The sequence below is a fragment of the Heliconius melpomene genome, chromosome 19, assembly GCF_056956725.1.
Source record: "Heliconius melpomene rosina isolate 202511_hmr_F chromosome 19, ASM5695672v1, whole genome shotgun sequence".
In the NCBI taxonomy this organism is placed as follows: Eukaryota; Metazoa; Arthropoda; class Insecta; order Lepidoptera; family Nymphalidae; genus Heliconius; species Heliconius melpomene.
The window spans coordinates 16557995-16584499 of NC_140407.1; the positions used below are offsets into that span (position 1 = coordinate 16557995).

General features: G+C 39.0%; 2 protein-coding genes across 3 annotated transcripts; one reads left to right on the forward strand and one right to left on the reverse strand.

The window, feature by feature from the left end:
- On the forward strand, positions 1 to 13092 carry WDY (WD repeat-containing protein WDY). Of its 2 annotated transcripts, XM_085202717.1 has the most exons (16): positions 1 to 339; positions 785 to 942; positions 1248 to 1424; positions 1915 to 2094; positions 2617 to 2850; positions 3136 to 3388; positions 3561 to 3697; positions 3938 to 4026; positions 4603 to 4821; positions 5532 to 5651; positions 5871 to 6040; positions 8889 to 9100; positions 9374 to 9561; positions 9990 to 10131; positions 10429 to 10599; positions 11382 to 13092. In XM_085202717.1, the coding sequence occupies exons 1-16, from the start codon at positions 246 to 248 to the stop codon at positions 11556 to 11558; spliced, it is 2721 nt and encodes a 906-aa protein (XP_085058843.1). In that variant the 5' UTR covers positions 1 to 245; the 3' UTR covers positions 11559 to 13092. The 2 variants fall into 2 exon arrangements, with proteins under 2 accessions (XP_085058843.1, XP_085058842.1); XM_085202716.1 differs by lacking the exons at positions 1 to 339; positions 785 to 942 and having other exon boundaries at positions 1400 to 1533.
- On the reverse strand, positions 13072 to 24611 carry LOC146529041 (U4/U6.U5 tri-snRNP-associated protein 1). Its single transcript, XM_085202715.1, has 15 exons — positions 24265 to 24611; positions 22638 to 22764; positions 21676 to 21824; positions 21226 to 21358; positions 19994 to 20099; positions 19366 to 19500; positions 18786 to 18899; positions 16744 to 16944; positions 16325 to 16453; positions 15941 to 16028; positions 15549 to 15691; positions 15016 to 15195; positions 14517 to 14622; positions 14005 to 14414; positions 13072 to 13368 (listed from the first exon to the last, which is right to left on the reverse strand). The coding sequence occupies exons 1-15, from the start codon at positions 24401 to 24403 to the stop codon at positions 13243 to 13245; spliced, it is 2286 nt and encodes a 761-aa protein (XP_085058841.1). The 5' UTR covers positions 24404 to 24611; the 3' UTR covers positions 13072 to 13242.
- Positions 24612 to 26505: the final 1894 nt, after the last annotated feature.

The following is a 26505-nucleotide window of genomic DNA, read 5'->3' on the forward strand; positions in this document are numbered from 1 at the left end:
AGAAAGAAAAAATATTTATTTTAATTAGTAGTAAAGCGCGGCGTTAAGTTCCTCCACTCAATATGCAATGCCTCCAGAATTCAGCGGAAAGCGGGGAGCTACCCTGCTGTGTGCTGTTTTTTTTACAAAAGTTACGCTCTGTCTCATGTCACTTGATGCATTCTACCTCCGAGGTAATGGGGTTACTACTCAACATAAATTAAGTAAACTAATGAATTCCACATTAGAACCGGTGCACGGACCCCATGCAGGGCAACTACATAGCGGCGAGTCGCGACGGGATGATCAGCTGGTGGTCACTCAACATGACCATGTTGAGGAGTGCTTATTCTGTTAGCCGTTAGTTCCGTTGTTTTAATGTTAGGTAGATATTAGGCATATTAAGAAACTACCTATTTAAAAAGGGAACCTGGGAAACTAGTCTTAAAACATTTTGTTCTCCATTCAGAGTCATCCGTTCCTCTCTTTCTGGGGTTCCTCAAAATATTAAGGCATTGCATGTATCACGTGTATGTGTAACTAGCGGAACTCGCCGCCGCACTTTGCCTATTTATCAGAGGAAGTGTAGAAATATTTATTATTTCCATCCCTTGAGTGGTAATCGAACCAAAGGCCGTCACGGTTACAATCACACGAATATTTAAATTTTTACTTCGGAACGGGGCTATTATCAAAAAAGTGAAATGAAAGAATTATTTGTGTAAGCTCCGAAAAGGGTCGGTTTGTCTTTTCGTTCTCTATCATACACCCTTTTGAAGCACATTTTAATAGTTCTGATCTCCAGCCCACCTCAGAGTTCGAACCACGTGGGTGACGGACGCGGTGTGCTTGCCGGACGTTAACATCATCGTCACCAGTTCCACTGAACGAGACCTCCGCTTTTACGACAGCACTGCGAAGACGTTCACACTGAAGCTCATCATAACTAGCTGGGAATATATGGTAATTGGAGACCAGCACCAATAACTGATAGTGTTTATATTTATAAATTCGTTAGGGCTGGCGTCGCAGGACAGCGCCTGGCTGTAAATACTATTATAGTTTCGGGTTTAACTTCCATACGGAGGAATGAATTATCTTGTCGTGTTACGCTACTAAACATGCCTCGCCTGGATTTTTAGGTTGGAAAACGGTGGACTCTTCTCTCTTCTTCTTTATCACTAAACAAAATAATAGATATTTTTCTCAATTTTGATATTATTGGATAATTATTGTTTGTTAATAATTTTTGTCTCCTTGCCGAACAGATATGCACAATGTACTACCACTTCTCGAAGGACATAAACGAGAAGTGTATTCTAATATGCGGCGACGTCGGCGGCAACCTCCGCATATTGCTGTTCTCAGCGATCAAACGCGGACCCTTCCGCAACCAGCCCGGCTGCGCCTTGCAACAACTGCGCCATGTGGACTTGCAGAAACGAGTTAGCCTTTTTAATTTGAAGTTCAACCTTTATCTCTGGCCAAGGAGAGCAGACCAAAATTGTATTATTGGATTAAGGATTATTGTATGATTGACAGGAAAGCAGCTGGGTAAGTATTATCTAGTTTAGGGGGGCAGTTTTTTAGGGTGGTAAACTTACACCACATCACAACTATACTTGTGATGATGATGATGATGACATCATTTCTAATGTTTTGTCACTTTTTACATATTATCAGTTTTCATTCACAGCTCGAAACTTATAAAAAATTTTAAAAAAGCTTTTCATATAATAAGGGAATAAAGTAGAGTGGAACAGCGTTTAATGTGACGATTGTGGGTTCGATTGCGACTCAGGGAAAAAAAAATACATCTTTGTTCCGGCAAGATAAAGCACGTTTTTAAACAATGCCTTGAAACGTAGTGTCTCGACACTAGGTTATCGCAGCGTGTGATGATGTGCGTTTTGGGATACATATATTCGTCCACAGCCTGACTTGCTGCCTGAGATGGCGCTGGTGGAGCTGCGCGGCGTGCACGGGGACTGGGTCCGCCAGGTGGCGTATTACGCGTCGCTGCACTGCGTGGTCTCGTGCGCCACCTGCCCCGACGCGCTGCTCATGACGGACTTCACGGGCTCCAAGACGCACAATGTGTTTAGGGTGGATAAGGTTCGATTATCGTTTTACACGTTGCTTCACTTATAACTAAGTCTTGGGATAAATTTGTGAAGTAACTAATTAATCCAAAGACTTGCATATTGGTCATTTTTTTTAAATTTTGGGATTCAGATATTCAATGTACGTACAGCGTAAATAATTTCAAGTAGGTACATAAAAAATAAAGTTTAATATTTTTATTAAATATATAATTATAAAATCTTAATCTAAAAGGCTAAATTGCAGGCGGCACATTAGTTTCTTTAAATTGATTTTATTCTCATAAAATTGATTTAAAAAAAAGTCCCGCTGAGTTTCTTGCGCCGGCTCTCAGGTCTGAGTCATTAACTTTAGTGAACTGGTGGTAAATTATTTGACGTTCAAAAAATGAAGCATGTAACTTATTTCGAAAAAAAATATTTCAATTTGTAAATCTGATAGAATTCCTTTTGATTTATATATTTATGTATTGTATATCAAAATAAAATAACCTGACAGCCTTTCTCTTTCTTGTCTTCTTGCCCTCAACTCCAGGGTATCCAATGCTTCGCGTTCGACGAAGAAGCTCACGTCCTCGCGACGGGCGGTCCGGACTGCATCGTCCGTGTATGGAATCCTTTCGTCCCGAGCAAGGCGAGTGTAGTCCTCCCGGGACATCACGCCGGGGTGGTGAAGCTTGTGCTGCAGAACGGCGGACAGACCGTGTACTCGCTGTCCCGGGATAGAGTGGTCAAAGTGTGGGATGTACAGGGACAGACATGTGTTCAAGTTAGTTGCTTTTAGTTCCTTATTGTGAAGTAAGTATGTTTGAATATAATATGGTATAGCAGTAGCAAGATCTCTTCATGTATTAATAAATGTTAAATGTATTAAAAATCTTCTAGAATATTTCAAATACCAAATAGTAGGTACCCCTTAAATACTAATATAATACTAATTAACTAATAGAATTATTTAAATATCCTCAGTAGAGTGAGTTTGAATAGCATAGAAAAATGTAATAGCATAGCATAGCATAAAATAACTTACTTATTTAATTTTAACCAATTTCAGACATATATCGACATTCCCCCACAAATAGGAGAACGTACTCCAATATCAGCCGTCTACAACCCCGCTACGAGAGAACTCATCCTGGCCGCCATCAAAATCGCCATAATAGTGCTCGACGAGGAACTGAACCCGCAACACACGGATGGGTTTACGCACTCGCGAGCCGTGTCGAAGGTGCTTTACAATCCACTGTTTAAAGTGGTCATTACCTGTGGCATGGACAGCATTATTATTAATTGGGATCCGATTACAGGTAAATTGTAAAATTTGTATTATATAGATATATAAATGTTCGTTCTGCTCACATTTATATTCCACATATGTTTATTCTCTTATATCTGAAATAACAGTAAAAGTATCAAAAGCAGTAGCAGAAAACGTATAAATTCATATTGTCAAATATAATATTTTTTATGAATTATCAGGCAAGCGCAACGCCATGGTGCGCGACGCCCACACGCGGCTCCTCCACGGTGAACTGATTCCAGTAGAAATAACTGCAGCTTGCTTTGATCCTGGATATCAGCTGCTGCTTACGGGTGCTAGGAATGGTACATTAAAGGTTTGAACCTTAATTCCTAGATCTTCTTTTCTTCGTTTCGGAAAGACAAAACCTAGCGTAGAATTACTTAAGCCACTTAGCGCGCACTGTTCTGAATTCGGCTGCAAGAGAACAGAGTGTTGTGTGTGAGCACTCGCTGCCTAGTGCCTAGTGCCTAGTGCCTACTATTTAATTACACACCTAATAATAAGTATGTTGGTTTATTAAATATGGACAACATTATTTATTTTACTATGACAGGTTTGGAACTTCAACACGGGAGTTTGTTTGAGGAACATGGCGATAGAGCACATGTGCGAAGTCACTAATTGCTTCTGGGTTGAAGGAAGGTTTGTTAGAATCCATTTACTTAGAATCTGTTTATTAAGGACGTCGTGATACTGTGAGACAGGATTGTACAGGGGGGGGGGGGGAGATTATACAGTAGACGTAGAGCGTCGATCATCCAAACTAATTGGAGGATATCAGATATGGGTGTGGGATTTGTCGGGTAATAGAATACCTTATCATTGATTCACCTACCTATATATATTCTATCCACAAGGAATCGAAATCTACTACCAACACATTACATTTAACACAAATGTGAAATGTAGTGTTTTAAGAACATATACCTACGACATACAAATATCGATTGAAACTTTAAATAATTTTATTGTTACTATATTTAAATGTATTTTCATTTCTTTGTTCTGGTGGACGTGGTGTAGTTCCGCTCTAGACACTAGGATTCCTTCGCCAACTGCTGTGCGGCAAAAGAGATGAAGCTGCTCTTCATTCTGCAGATTAAATAGGCAAAATGAGATTGTTGCTAAATGTTCATACGTTTTGTACTCTCTTACATTACCCATGTTATTTACATAGACCATATATACCTAATATGAACTATAAATGACAATTCTAAGGATCCTAGCAGTGGGTTGGAACCGTCACGTAACAGAGTTCGAAGAAGAGGGTTCAGGTTCAAGTCCGGGTGAGGCAATGGGCGGCGGGGGGAAGAGCTGGGAGACTCGACATTCAGAAGACGTAATGGCGGCGGCCGCTCGAGTTCCTTTCACGTTGGCCACGGCTAGTTATAACTCGGAGCTTATATTTTGGAAGATGGAAACGGGGCAGCCGTACAGGTATTCATTATTTTTTATTTATTTTATATGGGCGTTTCGTTAGTTATGGCATATATTTTTTCAAATTGGTCATTCCGTGTAAATTTTTCAATCGTCGTGAATATCAAACTTAATATCAATATTGAGTACCAAAACTAACATTCTCTAAAAAAAATATTTTAAATTATTTTTCATTAAGTTTTTTTAACGGTTTTCGCTAAATCCTGTTATAGAATTCTTCATTTTTTTTAACGTTCTTTCAGGTAAATTTTTACCCTTATAACATAATATTAAAAATACATATGTACTAAAAAAAGTCTCAGGTAGATAACGTACATATCTCCGTAATTTCAGTAAATATGTATCCTGTAATCCTGTCGAACTGGAGGAGTTTTAAATCGGACAGTACTTTGGTTGGAAACATATGCCTACACCAAAGTACTAAAGCATACGAACTAAAACTTAGACAGCAGGGAAGGCAGAGGGAACCAGTGGCCGCTCTCAACGCCGCGCTTTGCCTCGACACCAGAGCGACCCATAACCTGTCGCGTTTGAAGTCACACTTTGCGCCCCAGCGCCACGTCTGGCCTCAATATATAATAAAAAACATAAACTACAAAATTATATTTAACAAATGCAATTACAAATAGGTAGGTGTTGCACCTCTTTTTCAAGCACTAGTCGATTCCACAAGAAACTTGTTCAATAAATATGATTTGGTGGACTTATAGGCGTTTCTCGTGCACGGAGCCCTGGCTGCGCATCAAGATGCAGTACAGCAAGCGCGCCGCGTCGCCGCAGTCGTCGCCGGCCGCCGCGCGCCGCAGTGCGTCCGCGGTGCCGAGGGCCAGGTTGTTCACTAATCATTAGTTTTCTTTGGTAGAGTAGGCAGAGGGGACTTAGTGTTACGACCGATTATAGAGCAATTGCGTATCGAGTGAAATGTTGTTGAAAGCTGTGCTGAAATGAAAATAATTAATTTCCCCAAGTGGTAATAGAAACCACTCCCATCACGTTTCTTCTCAACCATCATCCACACCATTCAGACATATCTTCAATGAACATTCCAGTGTAACAGGAGTACGCGAGGCCCCCATAGACTCGGCGTCAGCGATGCAGAAGGCGCGAGCGCGACGCGCGTCCTCGGTCGTGGTGGCGGAGGTCGCGGGATCCACGGAGAGGCCTCTGGCTGTTCACGCTATGATATTTCTTACTACCAGGCCTTGTCATATGCGTGTTGGTAGGTAGCTTTATATTTTTTAGTTTTCAGTGTAAGTATGCAATGTTAATAAAGTTTCTTATAAAATACCTTCCTACATCCAGAGGATGTCCTGACTGCTGAGCCGTATGAACGTGTTCACGGGGGTTTTGGGCACGGTCTTCGCAATGCTGAGGGAGAAAACATTCTGAGAACCTGTATTGCGTCTGATCTGGCCGTCGTGAATACGTTCTTCCAAAAGAATTCTCAGCACCTTATCACGTATAAGTGCGGGTCCCACTCAACTCAAATAGACTACTTATTGACCAGACGGTGTCATATGGGCAGGGTAACTAACTATAAGGTCATTCCAGGCGAAAGCCTAACGGCCCAACATCGTCTTCTTGTCATGGACTTTAACGTCACTCCGAAGAAGAAAGTAGCCGAGAAACGTAAGCCTCGGATCAAGTGGTGGTTGCTGAATGGACCGATGCAGACCGACTTCCTGGCAGAGGTGAAAAGTCATAATCTTTCGACTGACACCGAGACTGCTCAGGATGCTTGGGATCGGGCTCAGTCGGCAATCATTGCGGCAGGCAGGCGAGTTCTTGGCGTTTCTAGGGGAGGACGTGTCATCGACAAGGAGACATGGTGGTGGAATGACGAGGTCCAGGAGGTGACTCGTGAAAAGAAGGCTGCCTTTAAGAAGTGGCAGGAATCCAACTCTCCTGAAGACAGACTGGAGTACACAGTAGCTAAACGTGCCAGTAAAAGAGCTGTAGCCAGAGCCCGCAGTGAGAGTTTGTCACCATTGTATGATAAACTTGAAACTGTGGAGGGGCAGAAGCTCATTTACAAACTGGCACGTTCCCGGGATAAAGTGACGCAAGATATCGCAAAATGTCTTTGCGTCAGAGATTCCCAGGGCACGCTGCTCTGTAATCATGACTCTGTGAAGGAGAGGTGGAGAAGCTACTTCCAGGAGTTGCTGAATACTCAGCACCCATGCAGTCTTCATCACGACCCACCGCCTAACCTCGGACTTATTGCCCCAATAACCCTTGACGAAACACGTAATTGCCTTCGACGCATGAAGAAAAGCGGTGGGACCTGACGACATTCCGATCGAAGCGTGGAAATCGTTGGGCTCTCTTGGTGTGCTCATGCTTACTGACCTTTTTAACCATATCTTGAACACTGGTAAGATGCCGCATCAGTGGCGGCTTAGCTTTATTACCCCTATTTACAAGGGAAGGGCAAGATTGTGGTACTTATAGGGGCATTAAGCTTATGAGTCATACCATGAAGCTCTTCGAGCGCATGATCGACCTCAGGCTCCGCCGAGAGTGTACTGTCTCCGAGTCTCAATATGGATTTCAGCCAGGATCGGGCACCATGGACGCCATTTTCGCCCTCAGAACTTTGATGGAGGCATACAGGGAAAAAAGGAGAGCTCTGCACGTGGCCTTTTTAGATCTGCAGAAGGCCTTTGACTGTGTGCCTCGTCAGTGTATCTGGTGGGCATTGCGATCCAAAGGGATCCCTGAGGCCTATATTGAGATTATCAGAGGCATGTACCACGATTCCGCTTCTATGGTTAGGACTGCTGTTGGCGACACTAGACCCTTCCCGATTACAGTGGGGGTTCACCAGGGCTCGGCTCTTAGTCCGTTCTTGTTCAATGTAGTGCTCGATACTGTCTCGGCTCACATCCAGGACCAGCCTCCATGGCTGATGATGTATGCCGACGACATAGCACTCATTGCCGAGAACCGACTGACGCTGGAGCGTAAAGTGAACCTCTGGAAGGGTACGCTTGAGAACGGCGGTCTTAAACTAAATGTGTCGAAGACAGAGTACATGGCCTGCGGGAGCCGGGACTCGAGCACCATCCTTATAGGTCCTGAGCCAGCCGTTAAGTCGGAGAAGTTCAGGTACCTTGGATCCGTTATGCACGAGTCTGGAGGCATCGACCACGATGTCCATGGCCGGATAAGCGCTGCCTGGGCCAAATGGCGGGAGGTCACTGGTGTGGTCTGCGACCGCAGAATACCGCCCAAGCTCAAGGGGCTGATATACAAGAGCATCGTCCGACCGGTTCTTTTATACGGCAGCGAATGTTGGCCAGCACTATCTCGGCACACTCAGGAGCTTCACGTCACGGAAATGAAGATGCTGAGGTGGATGTGCGGCGTAACGCGGTCTGACCGCATACGCAACACATTCATTCGAGGTAGTCTTGGGGTCCGTGACGTAGCGGATAAGCTCCAAGAGCGTCGCTTGAGATGGTTTGGCCACGTTACGCGCCGGCCTAAGAACTATGTCGGACGCAAGTGCCTTGCTATACTAGTTCCTGGGGCGCGACCTCCCGGACGCCCAAGGAAGCGCTGGTTGGATGTCGTGATGCAGGACATGAGAGCCAATGGTCTAACCACCGAGGACGCAAAAGATCGTGCAAAGTGGAGTAGGTTAAGTAGGAAGGCAGACCCTGGTAATAGCCGGGATTAATGCCAGGAAGAAGGAAGGACCTTCCTTACTTATTTGATTGAAATTATGAAAAGCGACCTTCGAGACCACAACTTAATATAAACACTCACGACATACGTAAACGGGAACGGGAAGTGGACAACAGGGTATTTAAGATTAGGTTTACATTACCAGCTACAGTACGGTCCACGAGTTGTGACGTAAGTTTCTTTTCAAATTGTTCAAGGGAAATAATCAAAAGTAAGAAAAATCATAATATTAAATCTGCCCATCTGAGGGCAACTTCAGAGCCGCCACGACTCATGAACCGCACTGCACCTTGTCTTAAAAGCCAAAAACCAGCTAATATAAAATTCTCTTTAGTTTCTTTTAGTTTCGATTAATTTTCTTTTGTACATTTTAGCATCTCTAATGGTATCTCTCGAGGATGGACAGATCCAAGCGTGGTCGGAGCACCCGGCGGGGGGGCTGCAGGGCTCCTTCCGCGGCGTGCACTCCTCTGGAGACTATGTATCTGCCTTCGCTACCGATCAGGATAATGATTATTTGTTTACCGGGACTACGGTTGGGTATATTAAAGTGTGGTTAATGGCGAACTATTTGACTGATAAAGAGGTTTGTGGGTTAATTTGATTCTTGGTGCTAGTTAAAAAAATCTAATTAAATCAGCTTCACCCTGTATCCTGCTTACAGCAGGGAAGGCAGCCCCCTGCCTTATAATCTAGAGTTAAGACACTCCGCTTTGAGGCACGACTGGTCTCAAACAATATACCCTACAATATACCTACCGACTATTTAAAGGATTCATTATTTGAATGATCTTCCCAAACCAAAAGTCTTTTATCATTCAAAATCTTCACATATAAAGAGGGAGTAAAACTCCACCAGGTGCACTTAAACATGCCTTATCTCCGTACCACATTCCCCTTCCTTTGGCGTCAACGCATATCGGGGCGCGCTCTCCGCGCGGCGCTCCGTAACCCAGCCCCGCGGCCTCTGCTGCTGTCGAGCGCGCGCGCGCACATGCGCTGTGTTACCGCTCTCGCTTATGTCGATCGAATGGGGTTATTACTCAGGTACTATTCATATATATATTCTTTATCACTAGAAATAAAATAAGCAATATAAAGTTAATAGTAAAGTTAATAATAAAGTTATAGAATAATAAATAATAAAGTTATAGAAATGAGGTTAACAAAGGTGGACTTATATTCATAACAAGTCCTTTTATATATATATATATATATATAGATTAAAATAAAAAAATATTTATGTCTATTGACTGTTTTAGATATATATATATTTTAATATACCTACACACCTCAGCTAGAAAGTGAGTAGGTACAATTGAGGCCAGTTAGCGTCAAGACACTCGGTTTCCTCTTCTCAGTAAATTATGTTCAGGATAATTAGGGCAGCTTTTTAAAATGCTGACAACGATAGCGTAAATATAAAATATTATTAATATTAGTTTAGTTATAAAAAGCTGTTTTTCTTGTTTCAGTGGGTCGTCGGACTACAGCGTGCGCGCGTGGCGGCTGTCGGGCCAGTACGTCGGTACTTTAGGCAGCTTTTTGCCTTGGGACTTGGATGTGACACGATTTCCTGCTGATGTGAAGAAAGTAGCCAGTTCTACTACACTTAGAGTCAGCATTTTTTATTTTTTATTTATCACATTTTTAACTGATTTCATTGAGAAGGGTCTGATAGTAATTGTTACATTTTGTGTTAAGTATTTCGTATTTAATTTATTGTATAGTTTGTTTATAGAAATACTAGCGGCTACTAATATATATATATATTCATTTATATTATTGGGATATATATCCCGCCAACTGATTTCGTTATTTTATTTTGGTGGAAAGGATACACTTCAAGGATAGTTGGATGAAAGTTTGATTAAATTTCAAATCCCCTTAAATCAAACATGACGGATGATCAAGGTGTGGTCGGGCGGCGCGCTGCCGCGCGATTCCCGGCGCCGCTCGCACTCGGCGGAGGGAGCGCGCGGGGCGGCGCCGGAGCTGCCCGAGGCAGCGAGCGCCGCGCTGCCGCCGCCGCCGCGACGCCCCGAGCCACAAGCGCCGCCCGCGCTCGATGACTCCTTGCCTACTGTATGTATTTGTTGTTCTTTTGTTGTTGCTTTTGTTTGATTTCACGCTGTATTTAGGAAAATAAAGAAAATAATCATTCAAAATCATTCAATCATCAAAAAAAAAGAATCATTTTCCCGAATATGATTGAACCCCACAGGCGTTGCGTTTATAATCAGATGCTGTCCTACTTCACTTGGGCTCTTGAGTGTGACTACACTCATACACTGCAAATCAGACAAATTCGTTAATTAAATGGTCCGCGCGTTATACATATGGCGGAGTAGTGTCGCATCGCGCAATTAAGGGTGATAGCTATCTGCAGAAGCACGCAGAAGAAACTTGCATAATTTTCTCGCCCTATTCGGATCAAGAAAATATGAAAAATAATACCCTAATCTAACTTTGCTACTTAACCCTACTTCAATTGGATTTTTTTAGGTTAGATTACAGTTTTTCATTTAAGTTCTTTGAATCTTATTGATCAACACATGTTAGGCTCTTGTTTCTCTCCCCGCGCCTAGTCAAATGTAGCTTTATTATACAATCCCAATAGTGACTTAGCAATATTCATAATGTCCATACAGTGTAAAAATGATCAGCTGGTCCGCTATAGCCCGGTCATTATTGATACTTGGTTCATAACATATATACTATAACTATGGAATGCGCTGTAGACAACATTAGTGCGACAAGTCCACATTAATGTATACGATTTGTAACATAAGCCCCCAAGAACTTACTACCTATACGAGTACATATAACATACTCGTATACCTAATTCCACTCTCTAATTTCCGCAGATCCCACTCTACGCCCACCTCCGCCTATCAAACACTCAGCCAGTGCGTCGCGCGCGCACTCCGGACCTCGTGCGTGCGCTGCGCATGCGTCGCGAGTCGCCTCACGGGCAGAAACGACGCGGTCATAAAACACATTTTGAGGGGAGGAGGCAAGAACAACAAGACGAAAATTATTGATTAATATAGATAAAGAGAAATACTGAAGGACCTTCCTAGAAAATGTAAAGCCTATAGTACTATAATATTATACATATACAATATATTTTCACCTACTTATAATCACTGCTAGCCTGGCATGTAGTAGGAGACCCTCATTCATTAACAAGCAAGTGCGAACACTTCTGACCTCACGCACGCACTCGTAGCCTCATGAGCGCTACGGCCGTAGGACATGTTCGGGGGAGACAAGGCTGAAAGAACAACATGATAGTTATTAATTGTTGTACCTGTGTTACTACTAGGGCTTGAAATAACGTTAAAACTTTGGTATCGTTACGCCAGGTATCGTACATTACTTGATAAATAACGTTACCATATTTACCTTTATATAAGATAATTTTACCGTTAAACACAGGTAACGTTAAATATATGATATCGCTAGATACGTTAATTATCGTTATCGTTGAGCTACTTTCGATACCGTCGCTCTCGTCCAATCACAAAAATCTATATATATAAAAGGACTTGTCCTCACTGACTGAAGTAAGACGCACGCACAGCCGTAACCGCTGTGCGTAGAAACGTGAAATTTGGACAGATGTTTACTTTCGTAATCTGGACATCCACTAAGAAGGGATTTTGAAAAATTTTAACCCTAAAGGGGTAAAATAGGGGTTCAAAGTTTGTATGGAAAAAAAATTAAATCGGCACCGATTTTTATAAAATTTGAAATTTAGATTTTTAAAAGTATTTAATTGAACACGTGTTTCATCGTTTTCTAGAATTCTACGTCTAAGGGTGCAAATAAGGGGTTGAAAGTTTGTATGGAAAAAATCTTAAATCGCTACCGATTTTTATAAAATTTTATAGTTAGACTCTTAAAAATATTTAATTAAACATGTGTTTCATGGTTGTCTAGAATTCACCCCCTAAGGGTGCAAATAAGGGGTTGAAAGTTTGTATGGAAAAACCTTTAAATCGCAACCGATTTTTATAAAATTTAAAATTTAGACTCTTAAAAATATTTCATCGAACACATGTTTCATGGGTTATTAGAATTCACCCCTAAATACGCAAGCGAAGCTGCGCGCGTCCGCTAGTATGAATATAAGACTGCGTAGACGTTAGGTGGGTGTGTTTGCGTGCGTGCGTGCGTGTCCGTGTGTGTGTACGTATTACTATTTCAGTGATCTCTGCTTTTTCGAGTTATTGTTCTTGTTGAATACATCCATACATATGAAAAAATTAAGCTTCTGTTTTCAAAATCATTATATGTTACACAATTACTTACATACTATTAAAATAATTAATCATTGTTTAAACTTTAGTAGTATTTTTGTAGTAGTAAGTGTTTACCTTAATAGTATCTATTCGTAACTGTGTCACACGAAATACAGGTAAGGATAAAAATTGTGAAATGAAAAAAAATCCTACGTCTAAACTGAATTCTTTCAGTCCCTGAATTCTTTTTTCTCGTCTAAATTTCTTTAGGCTTTACATACTTTTGAAATTAATCAAAATTAAAAACAAATTTATACTTATGATGTCCTTTATTTTTAAATACAATTTACTATAGCAATTTTTTAACACTATTTATTTTTAATTGATGTGCCAAATAAAGGTATTATTACTCAAAACGGATGAAAACAGAGAATGTAATCACTATATTTGTATATTCTGGTTGTGGTTATCTATGTTCATGTTAGTTAGTAGAATCTTTCTTAGCACCGGAGAGTACGACATAGGGGGATTGAGTTTCCTTTTGCTTCTGTTGTAGCATGGACAGAGTGCCGAGCGGAGTATCAGTTGAGTTCATTTTCTTCATCAACTATAAGAAAAAATGTTAGGTTTTAGTTTATATGAACAATTTTATTAACATTCTTTTCAAATACTCTTTACGGACGAACGATCTAAGTGTTGAATAGGAAAAATGCTATAAACATCCTCTTCCGTTTATATCAAATCCGTTTATATCAAATCTATACACGATCAATATCAAATCTATATACTTCACGGTGTATCCCGTACACAGCAGTGTTAGGCAGAGGGGAACCTACCCCGTTCCTCACTTTCAGCCGAATTCCAGAGGCATTGTGTGTTAAGTGGCGGGACTTCCCGCGATTTGCCTCGACATCAAAACGAAGGAATGAATATAAATTTAAATAAATATTTAATTTCCACGAGTGGGGATCGAACCCACAACCAGTTCCATTTACAGTCATATTTTGTGCCACTGCGCCACGACTCCTCCTCGGCCTCCTACAATACATTTTATTTTAACGTTATAAAAAGATTATCGGTTTGACTAGAATGTATGTGATATTGTTGGAATTGGGTAGTTTGGGAAAATTATGACCCATTTAAGCTTTGAAGTTTGTGTGGTAAGGTTCATATGTGTATGTATGTTTGTATAGAAAGTAGTTTACTAGATATGCGATATGATATTCAAAAGATGACTACTGACCCCCTCTTGCACTTGCTTCTTGATGCGCTTCTCCTGCTTGTTCTTGCCGGGGCCCTTCCCGTGGAACTTGTGCGATAGGTAGCGGAAGGCCTCTTTGGGGCACAGCGGGCGACCGTCGTCGTCCACGTACTCCAGCTTGACGGCGGGCCGGAAGTGCGGCTTCTCGCGGAAGTCGGTGAGCGGGCCATGCGCGTGCACGTGCGCGTGCGGGCGCCGCGCCTCGCGCCGATCGTCGTCGTGCTTGTCGTCGATGGAGTAGTGCGCGGCCAGCGCGGCGGGGCGCGTGCGCGCGGGGCCCTGCGCCGGGCCCGCGCCCGCACGCTCCAGGTAGCCCTTGCTGAGCGCCAGCCGCAGCGCGCCCGCCACGCCCGCGCCCAACGCCGGTTCCGCCTCCAGCCCCGCCGCCGCGCCTGACGTACACACGCACAGGTTATACAGTTTAAAACTAATATACAATAATAATAAAAAGGTTATATATATATTAAAAAACAATGTTATAAATGTAAATATACCGGCAGCAAGATCAGGTGGCTTCTCGCTGTCAACGTCAACACGACTCCAGGCACCAGCATTTATTTCTACTTCAGGCTCTGGCTCTGCTTCTTCACGCTCGAAATCCTATAGCATTTTAAATAAAATATACAATTGCATAAGAAACAAAATATTTAATTATAATAATAATTTTCAATATCATAAATAACCTACATGAAAATATAATTCTTAACTGCAATACATCAGGCTGTGCCCTTACACTTAGTAGACTCAACCCACACTATAAGTAAAATATAAGTAAAATATTTACATAAAAAAAAACCTACTATATGGTTTTTAAAATATAAATAATTTAAATATAAGTAATAATTTCCGCCAGGTGGGGTTCTATAATACAAGTGATCACGTGGCTGAAAGTAAAATCACATGTGAGAATACAAGATTACATGATCTCCTATCATGAGATTCCGCTAAATTCAAATTTGTGTATATTTTCTAAAGTAATATTTTACATGTTACCATAATCTCAGCAGCATGATCCCTGTTCCCCGCAAGTCCATACGTGGGTATATCTCCGAGAGTGCGACAGAACTCGGCTGTAGCGTCCAGTACCATGGCGCCATCTTCTGTGTTCTCTATTATGTCAGCAGGAAGATCTTCTTGTTCTTCCTTCTTTACTTGTTGCAGGATTTCTTCTACCTGAAGTTTGTTGTTGTTATTGATTTACGTTATAGTAATCGGAAAATAGTCAAATAAAAAGAGCATCCTCTCCCAGCCATCTCTATTTAGTGCCTTAATAATTTGGCTATAAAAAAGAAGTGTCAACATACTGAATTTTCTGATGCAACATGTTGTTTAGTAACATATAAAAAAAATGCACACGCGACTTTCGTGGGTTCGATTCTCTCTCAGGATTGAATTTCCATTCTCTGATAACAAGATAAAACGCGGCGTTGACTTCCACCACTCAACACATAATGTCTAGAAAATTAAACAGTGCAGGGAGGGATAGGGAAAGCCGTGAAGCTATTTTTATAAGTAAACAAACTTACGTAAGGCACAATGTTGTTTTCAGAGTGTTCAGTCTGCCGTAACCTCCTCGCCCGAGCTAAGGCTGCTTGTAACTCGGTGTCCACTTCCACCTCGTCCTCGTCCACCGCAGCCGACCATGTCGACAGCTGCTCTGGTTTCACATCTGGAAATGTATTAAAGAAATTATATTAAATTGCCAACTAAATTAAGTAATACAGGGATACAGCGTCAAGCTGATTTTATTTTTAAAAAATACAAAATTCTTCTTGTTATTTATATGGGAAATCGAAAATCGCGATGAGACACCTCTAAATATAAAAATTAAGAGCTACCCTTTTAATACACGTATTTTTTTGGTGTTCAAAATCATATTTTTTTTACTACAATTTAAAAAAGTAACAAATATAAGTACCAGTATCGTCAGTTTCAAGGGGCGCGTTGCCCGCCTCGTGCTCCTCCACATCTATGGGCTCCTGTTTTGCCTTCTTTCGAATTTTACCCTGAATTAAAAAGTTACAATCTAAAATATATTACGTACATGTTACAGAATAAATAGTAAAATCATTGATATTAATTAATATTAACGGAATTTTATAAGCTCTGTTAAGATAAACAACATTTTAATGTTTTGCTTTTTCCCATATCTTCCGCACCACAAATCGAGCCATTGATTTCAGTCACTCAACACGCAATGTCTCGTAGACGTAGAAAATAGTGTCTTGACAATAGCTTTCTTCTCTTTTCCCTACTATACTATATGCGAGTAAAATTTAAAAGAAAAAAAAAAGCATAATACCTTCCGTTTAACCTTCTTAAACTTGGCTTGCACTTCATTCTCGTCGAGGTAGTCGGAGGCGATGCGCAACTGCGGCAGTATCAACGACTCTAAGCGTTTGTCCGGTCCACCTGCTAGTATTTCTGCACGCTGGACAAGTTATATGTAATATATGTTTCATATATATTTGTACTATTGTTTGATAATATTTGCAAGAAATTATTATTTTAGGAAATTGTAATCATGATGTATACTTACTACATATTAAGCTTCAGTTTTACATATACTTACAACAATTGTAATGTTATAACAACGTTATGAGCTACCGAAACTAGCAGAAGCAGTTCTCTGATTCCTGGCACTAGAGCCTAACTCGTTATCATATTTGGCTAACAAAGAGCGATTGAAACCTTACAATAAGTAATAGCCAATATACCTACCATCTTATCAAACGTCCGCTTGTTCTCCACCGCGTCCTCATCTCCGATGCGGAAGCCAGCTCTTCTGCTGGCGGCAGTGGGGTCCAGCTCGTCGTCGTATTTGGCCAGCAGAGGGCGGCCGAAGCCGAGCGCGGCCGCCATCTCCGCCTCCTCGTCGTACGCCTGGTAGCCGGCGCGAGCCTTTTTATTTTCTTCTATGTTCTATGTAAATAAATTGTATTATTAATATTTTATTTTAGTATTATTATTTTTTTCGGTTATTTAGGTAGTCTAAAGCTTACATACTTACACTAGATACTTACTTATTTAAGTTGTTAATAAGCTTACTAGTTAGGCTCAGCCAACATCTATATTTTGAAAAGTGTCTCAATTCGATCTTTTATTCAGTCGATAAGTGTCTAACAAGTGTATTTAAGGCTTAGCGCGCACTGGCACTGGACTTTTGTCACGGTGACAATAAACTTTTTGTCACTGACATGTCACCATACTTTTCGCCACTGCGCGCACTTGCGATGACAGTGACGAAATTTTTTACATTTGATAAAATGGATCTCGAAGAGATGGTTGTCTGTACACTTATATTAAGAAATAGAAAAAAAAGCAAATGTAGAAAATATTGGCTTTCAACTTTTCATTTGTCATAGAGCAATGGCCTCAACTCAATTTCGTCAATCTGTATTGTCATTGTCTATTTCATCTTCATGAAAACACACGTTTTGCCTTGGTGATGAACTTGACGCAATTCTTGAAATAAAAATTCGGTGCTGCAATGCAACACGCTGCTGTTTCATGTTTATGCGGAAGACGACTAGTATGGAAACCGCAAGCGGGAGGTGACATTTAGTTGCTAATGCGCGCACGGGCATACAAATCTATGGACGCGGTGACAGTTGCGTCACCGGCGTGTCGCCGTCCTCCGCGGACAAAAAGTCACCCAATTGTCACGTATCCAAATGCGCGCACCTTCATTTAGTGTAATGTACACGGTGACAGTGACGCAACAGTCACGGTGTCAAAAATCACTAGTGCGCGCTATACCTAAATGAAGAGTTTTCACTATTAATCTATGAGCACGGGTTGTGTAGATCAGTTGACATTTGTCATGATTATATGACGTATTATCATGATCGAATATATCGTCTAAAGTCTAAATTGGCTCGAAAACGTCAATAATTAAATTTCTATTATACTAATAGATTGAGATCCCAGGGCCCACGTCCTACGTAATTTTAGCAAAGCTGTATGCATACTCTCTAACTTGAAAGTAGGGGCTTTCAGAGATAGCGCCAACTTAAGGTTCACGACCAGCTACGTTAACGATCTACATTTTTATGTAAAGAACCTATATTATATTGTACTTTTCGCGGATGATACTTCTTTAATATTTAAGATCAACCTTAAATATTATAATATTTTCTGTCAACAGAAAAAACATTTTAAACAAAGTGAATAGTGCATCATCGCATATTCTTCGTTGTTTTGATATTAATAATATAATGTTAAATGCTAGAAAAACGAAATGCATTGACTTTGCTTTACCAAATGTTAAAAAACATAATTTTAGGACAAATTATATTAAAGGAGAAACTCTTTAATTTGTCGGAATCAACTATTTTCTTAACTGTAACAATAGATTCCAAACCCCAATAGGACACTCATCTGGAAGCACTTGCGGATAAACTCAGCTCTGCCGCGTTCACAATTAAAAAGTAAGACAAATGACGAACGTTGATACTGCCCGACTAGTCTACTATAGCTTTTCATAATATTTTATCTTATGGAATGCTGCTATGGGGCAGTGCTTCAGATATAAATTCAATATTTATTCTCAAAAAAAAGGCCGTGAGATATATTTATAATCTAAGATCATCTCCGAGATGTTTTCAAAGATGCAGGTATTAATACAGTTGCTTTACAATTTGTATATTATAATATTCTGTTTGACCGACAAAATATACAATGTCATAGTGAAAATAATTATAAACGATAGGAAAGACAAATAAAATAAAATTATTATTATTATTAATAATAAAAAAGCCTACCTTTTTATATTTCTCATTGTCAACAATGTTCACGTTGACCAGTATGTCCTCAGCATCCTCTGCTAATATTTCCTTGTCGGCTAACGTCAACACTGTCACACGATCTTCAGGCAACTGTTGATGTACAAAGGATCATTATTTATTTATAGAAACCAAAACTTAACTCATTTTTTCAGCATAGTTGGGCGGACAGAGAACATCTAGGTTTAGTTTGCCCTATTCCCCACTCTTTGCCCAATTTTGAAGGTATGGATGCCAAGTTTTCTTATAGCAGGGAAAGTAATTTAAATACAATTATTCTCTTCTGTCGGTATCGAGCCCTCAACCATCGCGTTAACAGTCAGACTTTCTCACTTTATTTTAAATGCATATAATTGCCATTTCATGTTCCAACTGAAGACATGTAAGGATTATAACCTAATGCTTACAGCTTCACGCTTTATCCCTACAGGGGTAGTCAAAGGGAACGGAGCGCCAAACTCTACGGTACGTATTATAAACTATCGAATAGAGTTTAAAAAGACGTTTAGAAAATCGAGTTTTAAATTCCTAGTTCAAAATTCCAAATGCAATAATATACCTCATCGATGTCGTGCGCCACCTTCAGTCCGCGCAGGTGCGCGCCAGCGTAGGCACGTGCGCGCTCCCCGCGCTGCTCTTCCGCCACCAGCGTGCCCACACCGAACTCCGCGTCCAGCTCGTCCAGCAGCGCCGCCTGGTTATAATAATTATGTTACTTATTTAAACGATATTTCTTAATAATTTATCTCCCTGTTAATTAAAATAAGAATTTCACCATAGCTTGATAATAATTTTTGAACACTTTTTTTAAAAAAAGTATTTTTCTTTCCTAAATGTGGAATAACAGTATCTGACGGTATTTGACAACCACTATTGATAGTGGTTGTTAAATACATTAATATTTATCAATACCGTAATTAAACTACACAATCGCACCTATGGTTAAATGGCAATAACTAGGAATTGTCAATCAAAAAAATCAATTCTAATCAGAAGTTCCTAAGATTAGCATGTGCAAACAAACTGTTTATGCTTTGCTTATATTAGTTAAGAGAGAAGAAAGAACATTCTTTCATTCGGTTTTTCATACATAAAGAAAATCCTTGATAATTAATGCTATTGTGTTCAAATGCACTAATAATGAAATCATAATGAAATCAAGATAAAAGTGAAATGTTAAGTCTTACTCTTTTAGCAGCCTCTTGCTTTTGTTTTTCAATCTCTCGTGACTTCTGGACCCATGCGATTGCATCTTCATCATCAGACTCATCTGCTAGGAGTGTTGTTTGCAATCTAGTAAAAAATGAAAATAATTTGTAATTACAACTAAATTCTGGGCAGCCTCGATTCTACAACTGCATCTGTATATACCAGGATAGGCAATTCTAAATATTGCTAGTGTTGAGTGGTGGGCACTGCCATGTTTACTGTACCAAAATGAGGAAATGGAAATAATTCATACTCCCAAGTACGTGTCAACCCACCCACAACCATAGTTTGCAATAAGCCTGTCTATTCCACTATGATGGCCTCAGTTCAAATATTCATCAAATATAATCTTTGTAGTTTTGATGAAAAGTTTTTACATGACTGTAACATAGTTGAGGTTGAGAATGATTCATTAAAGCAAAAATTTAAAGACATTAATATATTGACAGTTTCATCTCAGTACATTTTTGAAAAAGTTATGTTTGTTAAGAAAAATATTAATGATTGCTGATGATTGCAGAATTGCTGATGTACATAAAATTAATACTAGAAATAGGAGTAAACTTATCACACCTGTAACCCGATTACAACAAGTCCGTAATTCTTTTATGGAACAATGTATACACTTTTACAATAGGATCCCAGAAAACATGATAGAACTTTCTATATCACGATGTAAACAAATTGTGAAAAGACGTTTGTGATAAATGATAACACGCCTTGTAGTTTCAAAGGTATCATTGTCACAAATAATTAAATATGTATGCGCCGGTTCTTCTCAGGTCTGAGGCACTAACTTTAGTGAACTGGTGGTAAATGATTTAAAAGAAATTATGCTTGTAACTTTTTAGTTAGAATAAAAATATTTGAATTTGAATTTTTGAGGTGTCTGGCAAAGATGATGAAGTAGGTCCAATCCAGCTCAAAAGTATATTTATATTGGTAACATAACTTGTGATTGACAAGTTATTTTACATAGAGAATAAACTATTTTATTTGATCATTAGAGACATGTGGTCCATATTTTTGGTTAGAATTTGTTAGAATTAATTTTTAGATTATTAATTACAAATCATTACTATTTGCTATTTTTAAGCAACAGACCCTACAATATTTTTTTGTTTAATGCTGTATGCCATATAACAAGTATGTCCACAGTCAGATGTCCTAATCTACTGTCTAACCACTATCACAGTCACTATGTAGTTACTTCGTTTCCAGTTGTCGTTTCTCTTTTCTTGTCGCAAGTCGCTCTCTTATTTTGTCGGCAGCACGTTTCTTGGTGAGGCTGGCCGCTGGGACGTGGTAGAACTCCCCCAAGTCGTCTTTGATTTTACCATCCTCTGTATATAACAAATATTATATGAAATTATGTTTTATTCAGGTTCTTATAAATTATATGGAAATTATAGTTATGAAAGACCATAAAACCGTAATATAATAATAATTACGGTTTATAATAATATTTAATATGGGCAATTTTTTCTTTAAATAGAACAGTAGGTATAACCTAGTGTTGAGACACCGTTCCCCACTGCTTAATTTTCAAGATATTATGTATTTAATGGCAGAGATCTAATTGTCATTAAAAAAACAGTGTGCGGAAAAAAACTATGTGAAGCTAGCTGCTTTTTAGTTGTACTGTGGTGTATTCCCATACCTGCAGGTTTCTCAGCCATTTCGAGAGGTTTCAAACCAAGTTTAGATCTTAATTTGTTAGTTTCTTCAATGGAGAGGCTCTCTTGAACTGAGCTGGAAGCAGCCACCGGTGAAGGGTCACGTTCCGACTCTTGACTTCTGTCTTGACTCCTAGAAAACACGCGATAAATGACATTTAAATAAAATAATAATGTTATAAGTCTATACATAATTTTCTTTTTTTAATATACCTGCTGTTATCCGTAAAAGGGGCGAGAGGAATTTCAAGAAATTGAAAATTCAAGAAAATGCTTGTTAAGTTGCAGATCTCAACACTGCGCTATATTTCGTTATCAAAGCAAAGAAATGAAAATAATTCATTTCTTAGAGCTGAACTTAACCCACAACAGTAGCATTCAAAGTTTTACAATGTGCAACTCCGCCACCATGGCTTGAATATAAATATTATACTACTCAACGGGCACGCTCGGAACACCATATTAGAAAGAACAGAACAGAACAGAATATTATACTAAGCTATAGTTACAGTATAGTACCTACAGACAGGTACAGTGGACTAACACAACAATATTTCTTTAATTTGAAACAGTAGTTCCTGATATTCAACCAAATAAACAATTTAGTTTACCTAGAAAGTTTAAAAGTTTTAAAGTGCAATTAACTTCTTTGTATTATTAAAAGATTTGATAATTCAGATATAATTCCATTTAATTCATAAAAGTATGCAATTTACATCATGTTTTCTTATGCCGTTATAAACATCATCATCTGTAAACTGACTTACACCAATTTTAATTAACCAATTAGCTAATTTAATTTATTTTTTAAAGCTATTAGCATTCTGCACACCTTCTCTTTATAAACTATAACAAATTTCATGTTCTTCCATTGGCACAGTTTTCATTTCATAAAAAAAGATTCTTCACATATTATTATATAGAAATGTAAATCTAAAATATTTACCCATTCTCGTCTTCATATGACCTCCTCTCTTTTGATTTTCGTATCTCCTGTATACTGACACTGCTGCTGCGACTGCGGGAACAAACTTCATTGTCCTTCAAATGTGAGTCCACTGGCACTTCTTCCACTATAACAACAATTATCTAAGATGTATAATATGATATTGTTAATTTATTAACAAAAATTTTGCTTACATAAGAAGATAGTTTGATAGAGATCTTTGTAGAGAGTTTATGAATGAAAACAGAGTGTAAGCATGATGCTTGTGAGTTTGATTTCTAACATAAATCATTTTCACTCCCTTGCTCTGGCAACAAGAGAAATCTTGGTGTTCAGTTCCTCCATTTATCATGCAATTTCTTAATAATTTTGCAATGTGTAAGGAATGGCACTGTTTAAACAATAGGTTCCCCCTGCCTACCCAGCTAAAAAGATGACAATTAATTTTATTGGAGCAATATTGGTTTTATTTGTCTTCTAAAAATTTTGAAAGAATGAAGAAGTGTTGACAATTATGCATAGAAAATAAATGGAGTTTTTTTAAATATTGATTGATGTATTCCTAAAATTAACTAGCAAAAGCTCAATTAGTTATTAATTTTGTGTTGCTAAATTTTATCCAAAATTTGTTTTTTGAATTTGATGCATAAATTCAATGTTCTATTTTGGAGTATTTCAAATGTGGAGTATTTTTATATTTCCATTTCTATTGTTAAATTCATGTCACATATTAAATCAACATACAAATTATTTTTGTATGTTGATTTAATATGTGACATGAATTTGCAAAGTTACATTAAAAATGTAACTTTATGTATACATACAAGCTGACTTGATTGGCTTAGTTGATGTTTTTAAAATATAGCTTATCTAATAGTATTTATATTGTAGAGAAGCAGAAAAGACCTTGTGACAAATTATTCCGTACTACTTTTTAGGGATTATATAAGTATATCCATTAATTTTAAGTTAGCCTGATATCATGTTGTTTTCTTTTTATTAAAACTAAGCCTAGTTCAAGAAAAAACAACTGCTTTGTCTTGTGTTTCTAAAAATTATTTCAGTTATCAGAAGATAGGTACTTATTTAGATCATTCAGTGTCCAGCTTTCAATTAGTCATAAAAATAATAATCAATCTCAAATTACTGATTACATTATGATTGGCTGAACCAATTTCAAATTTGACTTACAGCCTAAGCTTAATCTTATAATGCATAATTTTACGATTTCCTTCATTTTTTAATACAATGATGTTTAGACACCACCACCTGCCAGGACACAATATATTTAAGAATAACAAATTCCACTGAGATTCTACGCTTTCCTTTCCTTTTAGATGTATCGGTGGCATACCTACCTCGTTGATGCAGCACTCGGAAAGCAGTTTATCTCGAATGCCACCATTCTGAAATAATGAGCAAAATATGCCATTATTACGCCAACTTGAACACACGCTAGTACTAAAAATTATCCTCATTTATTATATATTCCTATTAGTAATAGTATTTTGAGCCAATGTTTGTATATATAGGAAACAGAAACGCCGCGTGATGTTGAAGGTTATAAAAAAATAAGATAATTTTTAGTACATAGCGTCATAATAAATAGTTATAAGCATCTACTAACCATCAGGGGAACGATCCTTCTTGCGTTCTTTGTGTTTCTTATGCCTTTTTCTTTCACGTTCCTGCCCATCAATAGGAGATCGTGATCTACTCTTATGCTTCCTCTTTTTAGATTCCTTTTTATGTTTCTTGGATCCCATTTTTCAATTAAAATCAGTACAAAGTGATTCCTAGTCCTTTGCTATGCACAATGGCTAAGAAATAGTCACAAGTGAAAAGAATTCCAAACTGCGTTTCAAAAATCCTACGTTTTTATAAATGTTCAATAAATGACGCCATTTGCAAGATTCCAAACTACAGCTAGTCTATGTTCCTTGATTGCATTTGCAAGTGTTTTGTTGTCAATTGTCAAACGTCAATTCTTATTAAATTTATACAATACAACTTAGAAATGCACAGATAAATAATGTTCAACAGGCTATAATTAACTTTATCTGACTACAGATAGAAAATATAACTAGCTTACAGCCAATTCTGATAGACAACTACCGTCCCATAAGCCATCATGTCATGTCTTGATTTTACAATCTATTTGCCTCCTTTCTCCTTGAAAGAATAGCACCAGTCATCGATACATATTGGATTAGATTTAAACCTACAAAAAACAACAGTTATGACGAACCACAGTGAAACGCCCATCCTATATATATACCTAGGCAAACAGATCTTTCAATAAAGAAATAAACATCGACGAGTAGCAATGAGGAATGGTAATAGGTATAACATAATGCTTCAAAGTTCGTTAGAACAAAGTTCTTACTTATACAAATATACTAGTTTTTGTTTCATTAAAAACAACCAAGTAATTATGATTTTACAGACATTTCAAGTTTGCAAAAATTTCAAATGCCGCTATCAGTACCGCGGCCGCCGGTTTCTTGCCTGTGCTAAAATGTTAATCCAATTAATTAAAATGAACGAGGGAGTCGAAAAAGGGCAATCGGATAACCTACCCGTTATAGATGGATTTATGGTTGCCGATTATTTATCGAATAATAGTAATTTCATTGCCGCAGAAATGCAAGGAGTAAAAATGTGAAGATAAGTTTTGTTGTCTAACTATTAATATTATGTCTATTTCGGATATACAGGGTGAGTCATATTGAACTTTCCGGTTTTGGAAGGACGTTGCACGAAGAAGGGAAGGAGTAGAAGGGTGGGGATGGTGTCATTAGACGCGCCATGACATGCAGTTTTAGTGTGAGCAATGGCTTGGTCGGGACAACATCGTGCGTTCGTAGTTGAAGAGTTTATTAAAAATGGCGGCTCCGTGATCACAACACAGCGTGCGTTCCGTTTACATTTTGCTATTGGTCGACGTGATCCCATTCCCACTGGACCAACAATCAGAAATTGGGTATCAAATTTTAGAGCAACATCATCAGCATTAAAAACAAGACCACAAGGCCGAATTAGGACGTCAACGTCAGCGGAAAACGTGGATAGAGTGCGGGCTTCAATTCAACAATCCCCTCGGCGTTCTGTTCGGAAACATGCCGCTTCACTAGGATTATCTTTCAGTAGTGTCCGCAGAATACTGCATAGAGACCTTAAATTTCACCCATACAAGATTCAGGTAGTGCAAGAATTAACAGTTAGAGACTTAGACACACGAACAAATTTATGCCGCGACATTCAGCAGATCCCCCGCACTGCTGTTTTGATCTTCAGTGATGAGGCACATTTTCACCTCGCCGGAACTGTCAACAAACAGAATTTTCGATACTGGGCTGAGAATAACCCACGAAACCTACACGAACGACCACTTCACAGCCCTCGAGTGACAGTGTGGTGCGCTATTGCAGAGTTTGGTGTGTGGGGGTCCCTATTTTTTTGAAGAAGATGGTCAAGTCGTCACAGTTACCTCTGCTCGGTATTGCGACATGCTTGAAACTTTTCTGAAACCGAAATTGGAGGAATTAACGCAGAATCATGACAACGATAACATCTGGTTCCAACAAGATGGTGCTACAGCCCATACATCCAGGCGTTCAATGGAAATCCTGCGACAAATGTTTCCCGGTCATCTCATTTCTTTGCGAGGTGACGTTGGGTGGCCGCCGAGATCACCTGATTTAACCCCCTGCGATTTCTTTCTCTGGGGTTACCTGAAGGAAAAGGTGTACACGCATCGTCCCCGAACCATCGATGAACTAAAGGCTGCAATCACGGAAGAAATCAATGCTATTCCGCTGAATATGACTCGACGAGTAATGGACAACTTCCGGGAAAGGCTTCAGCA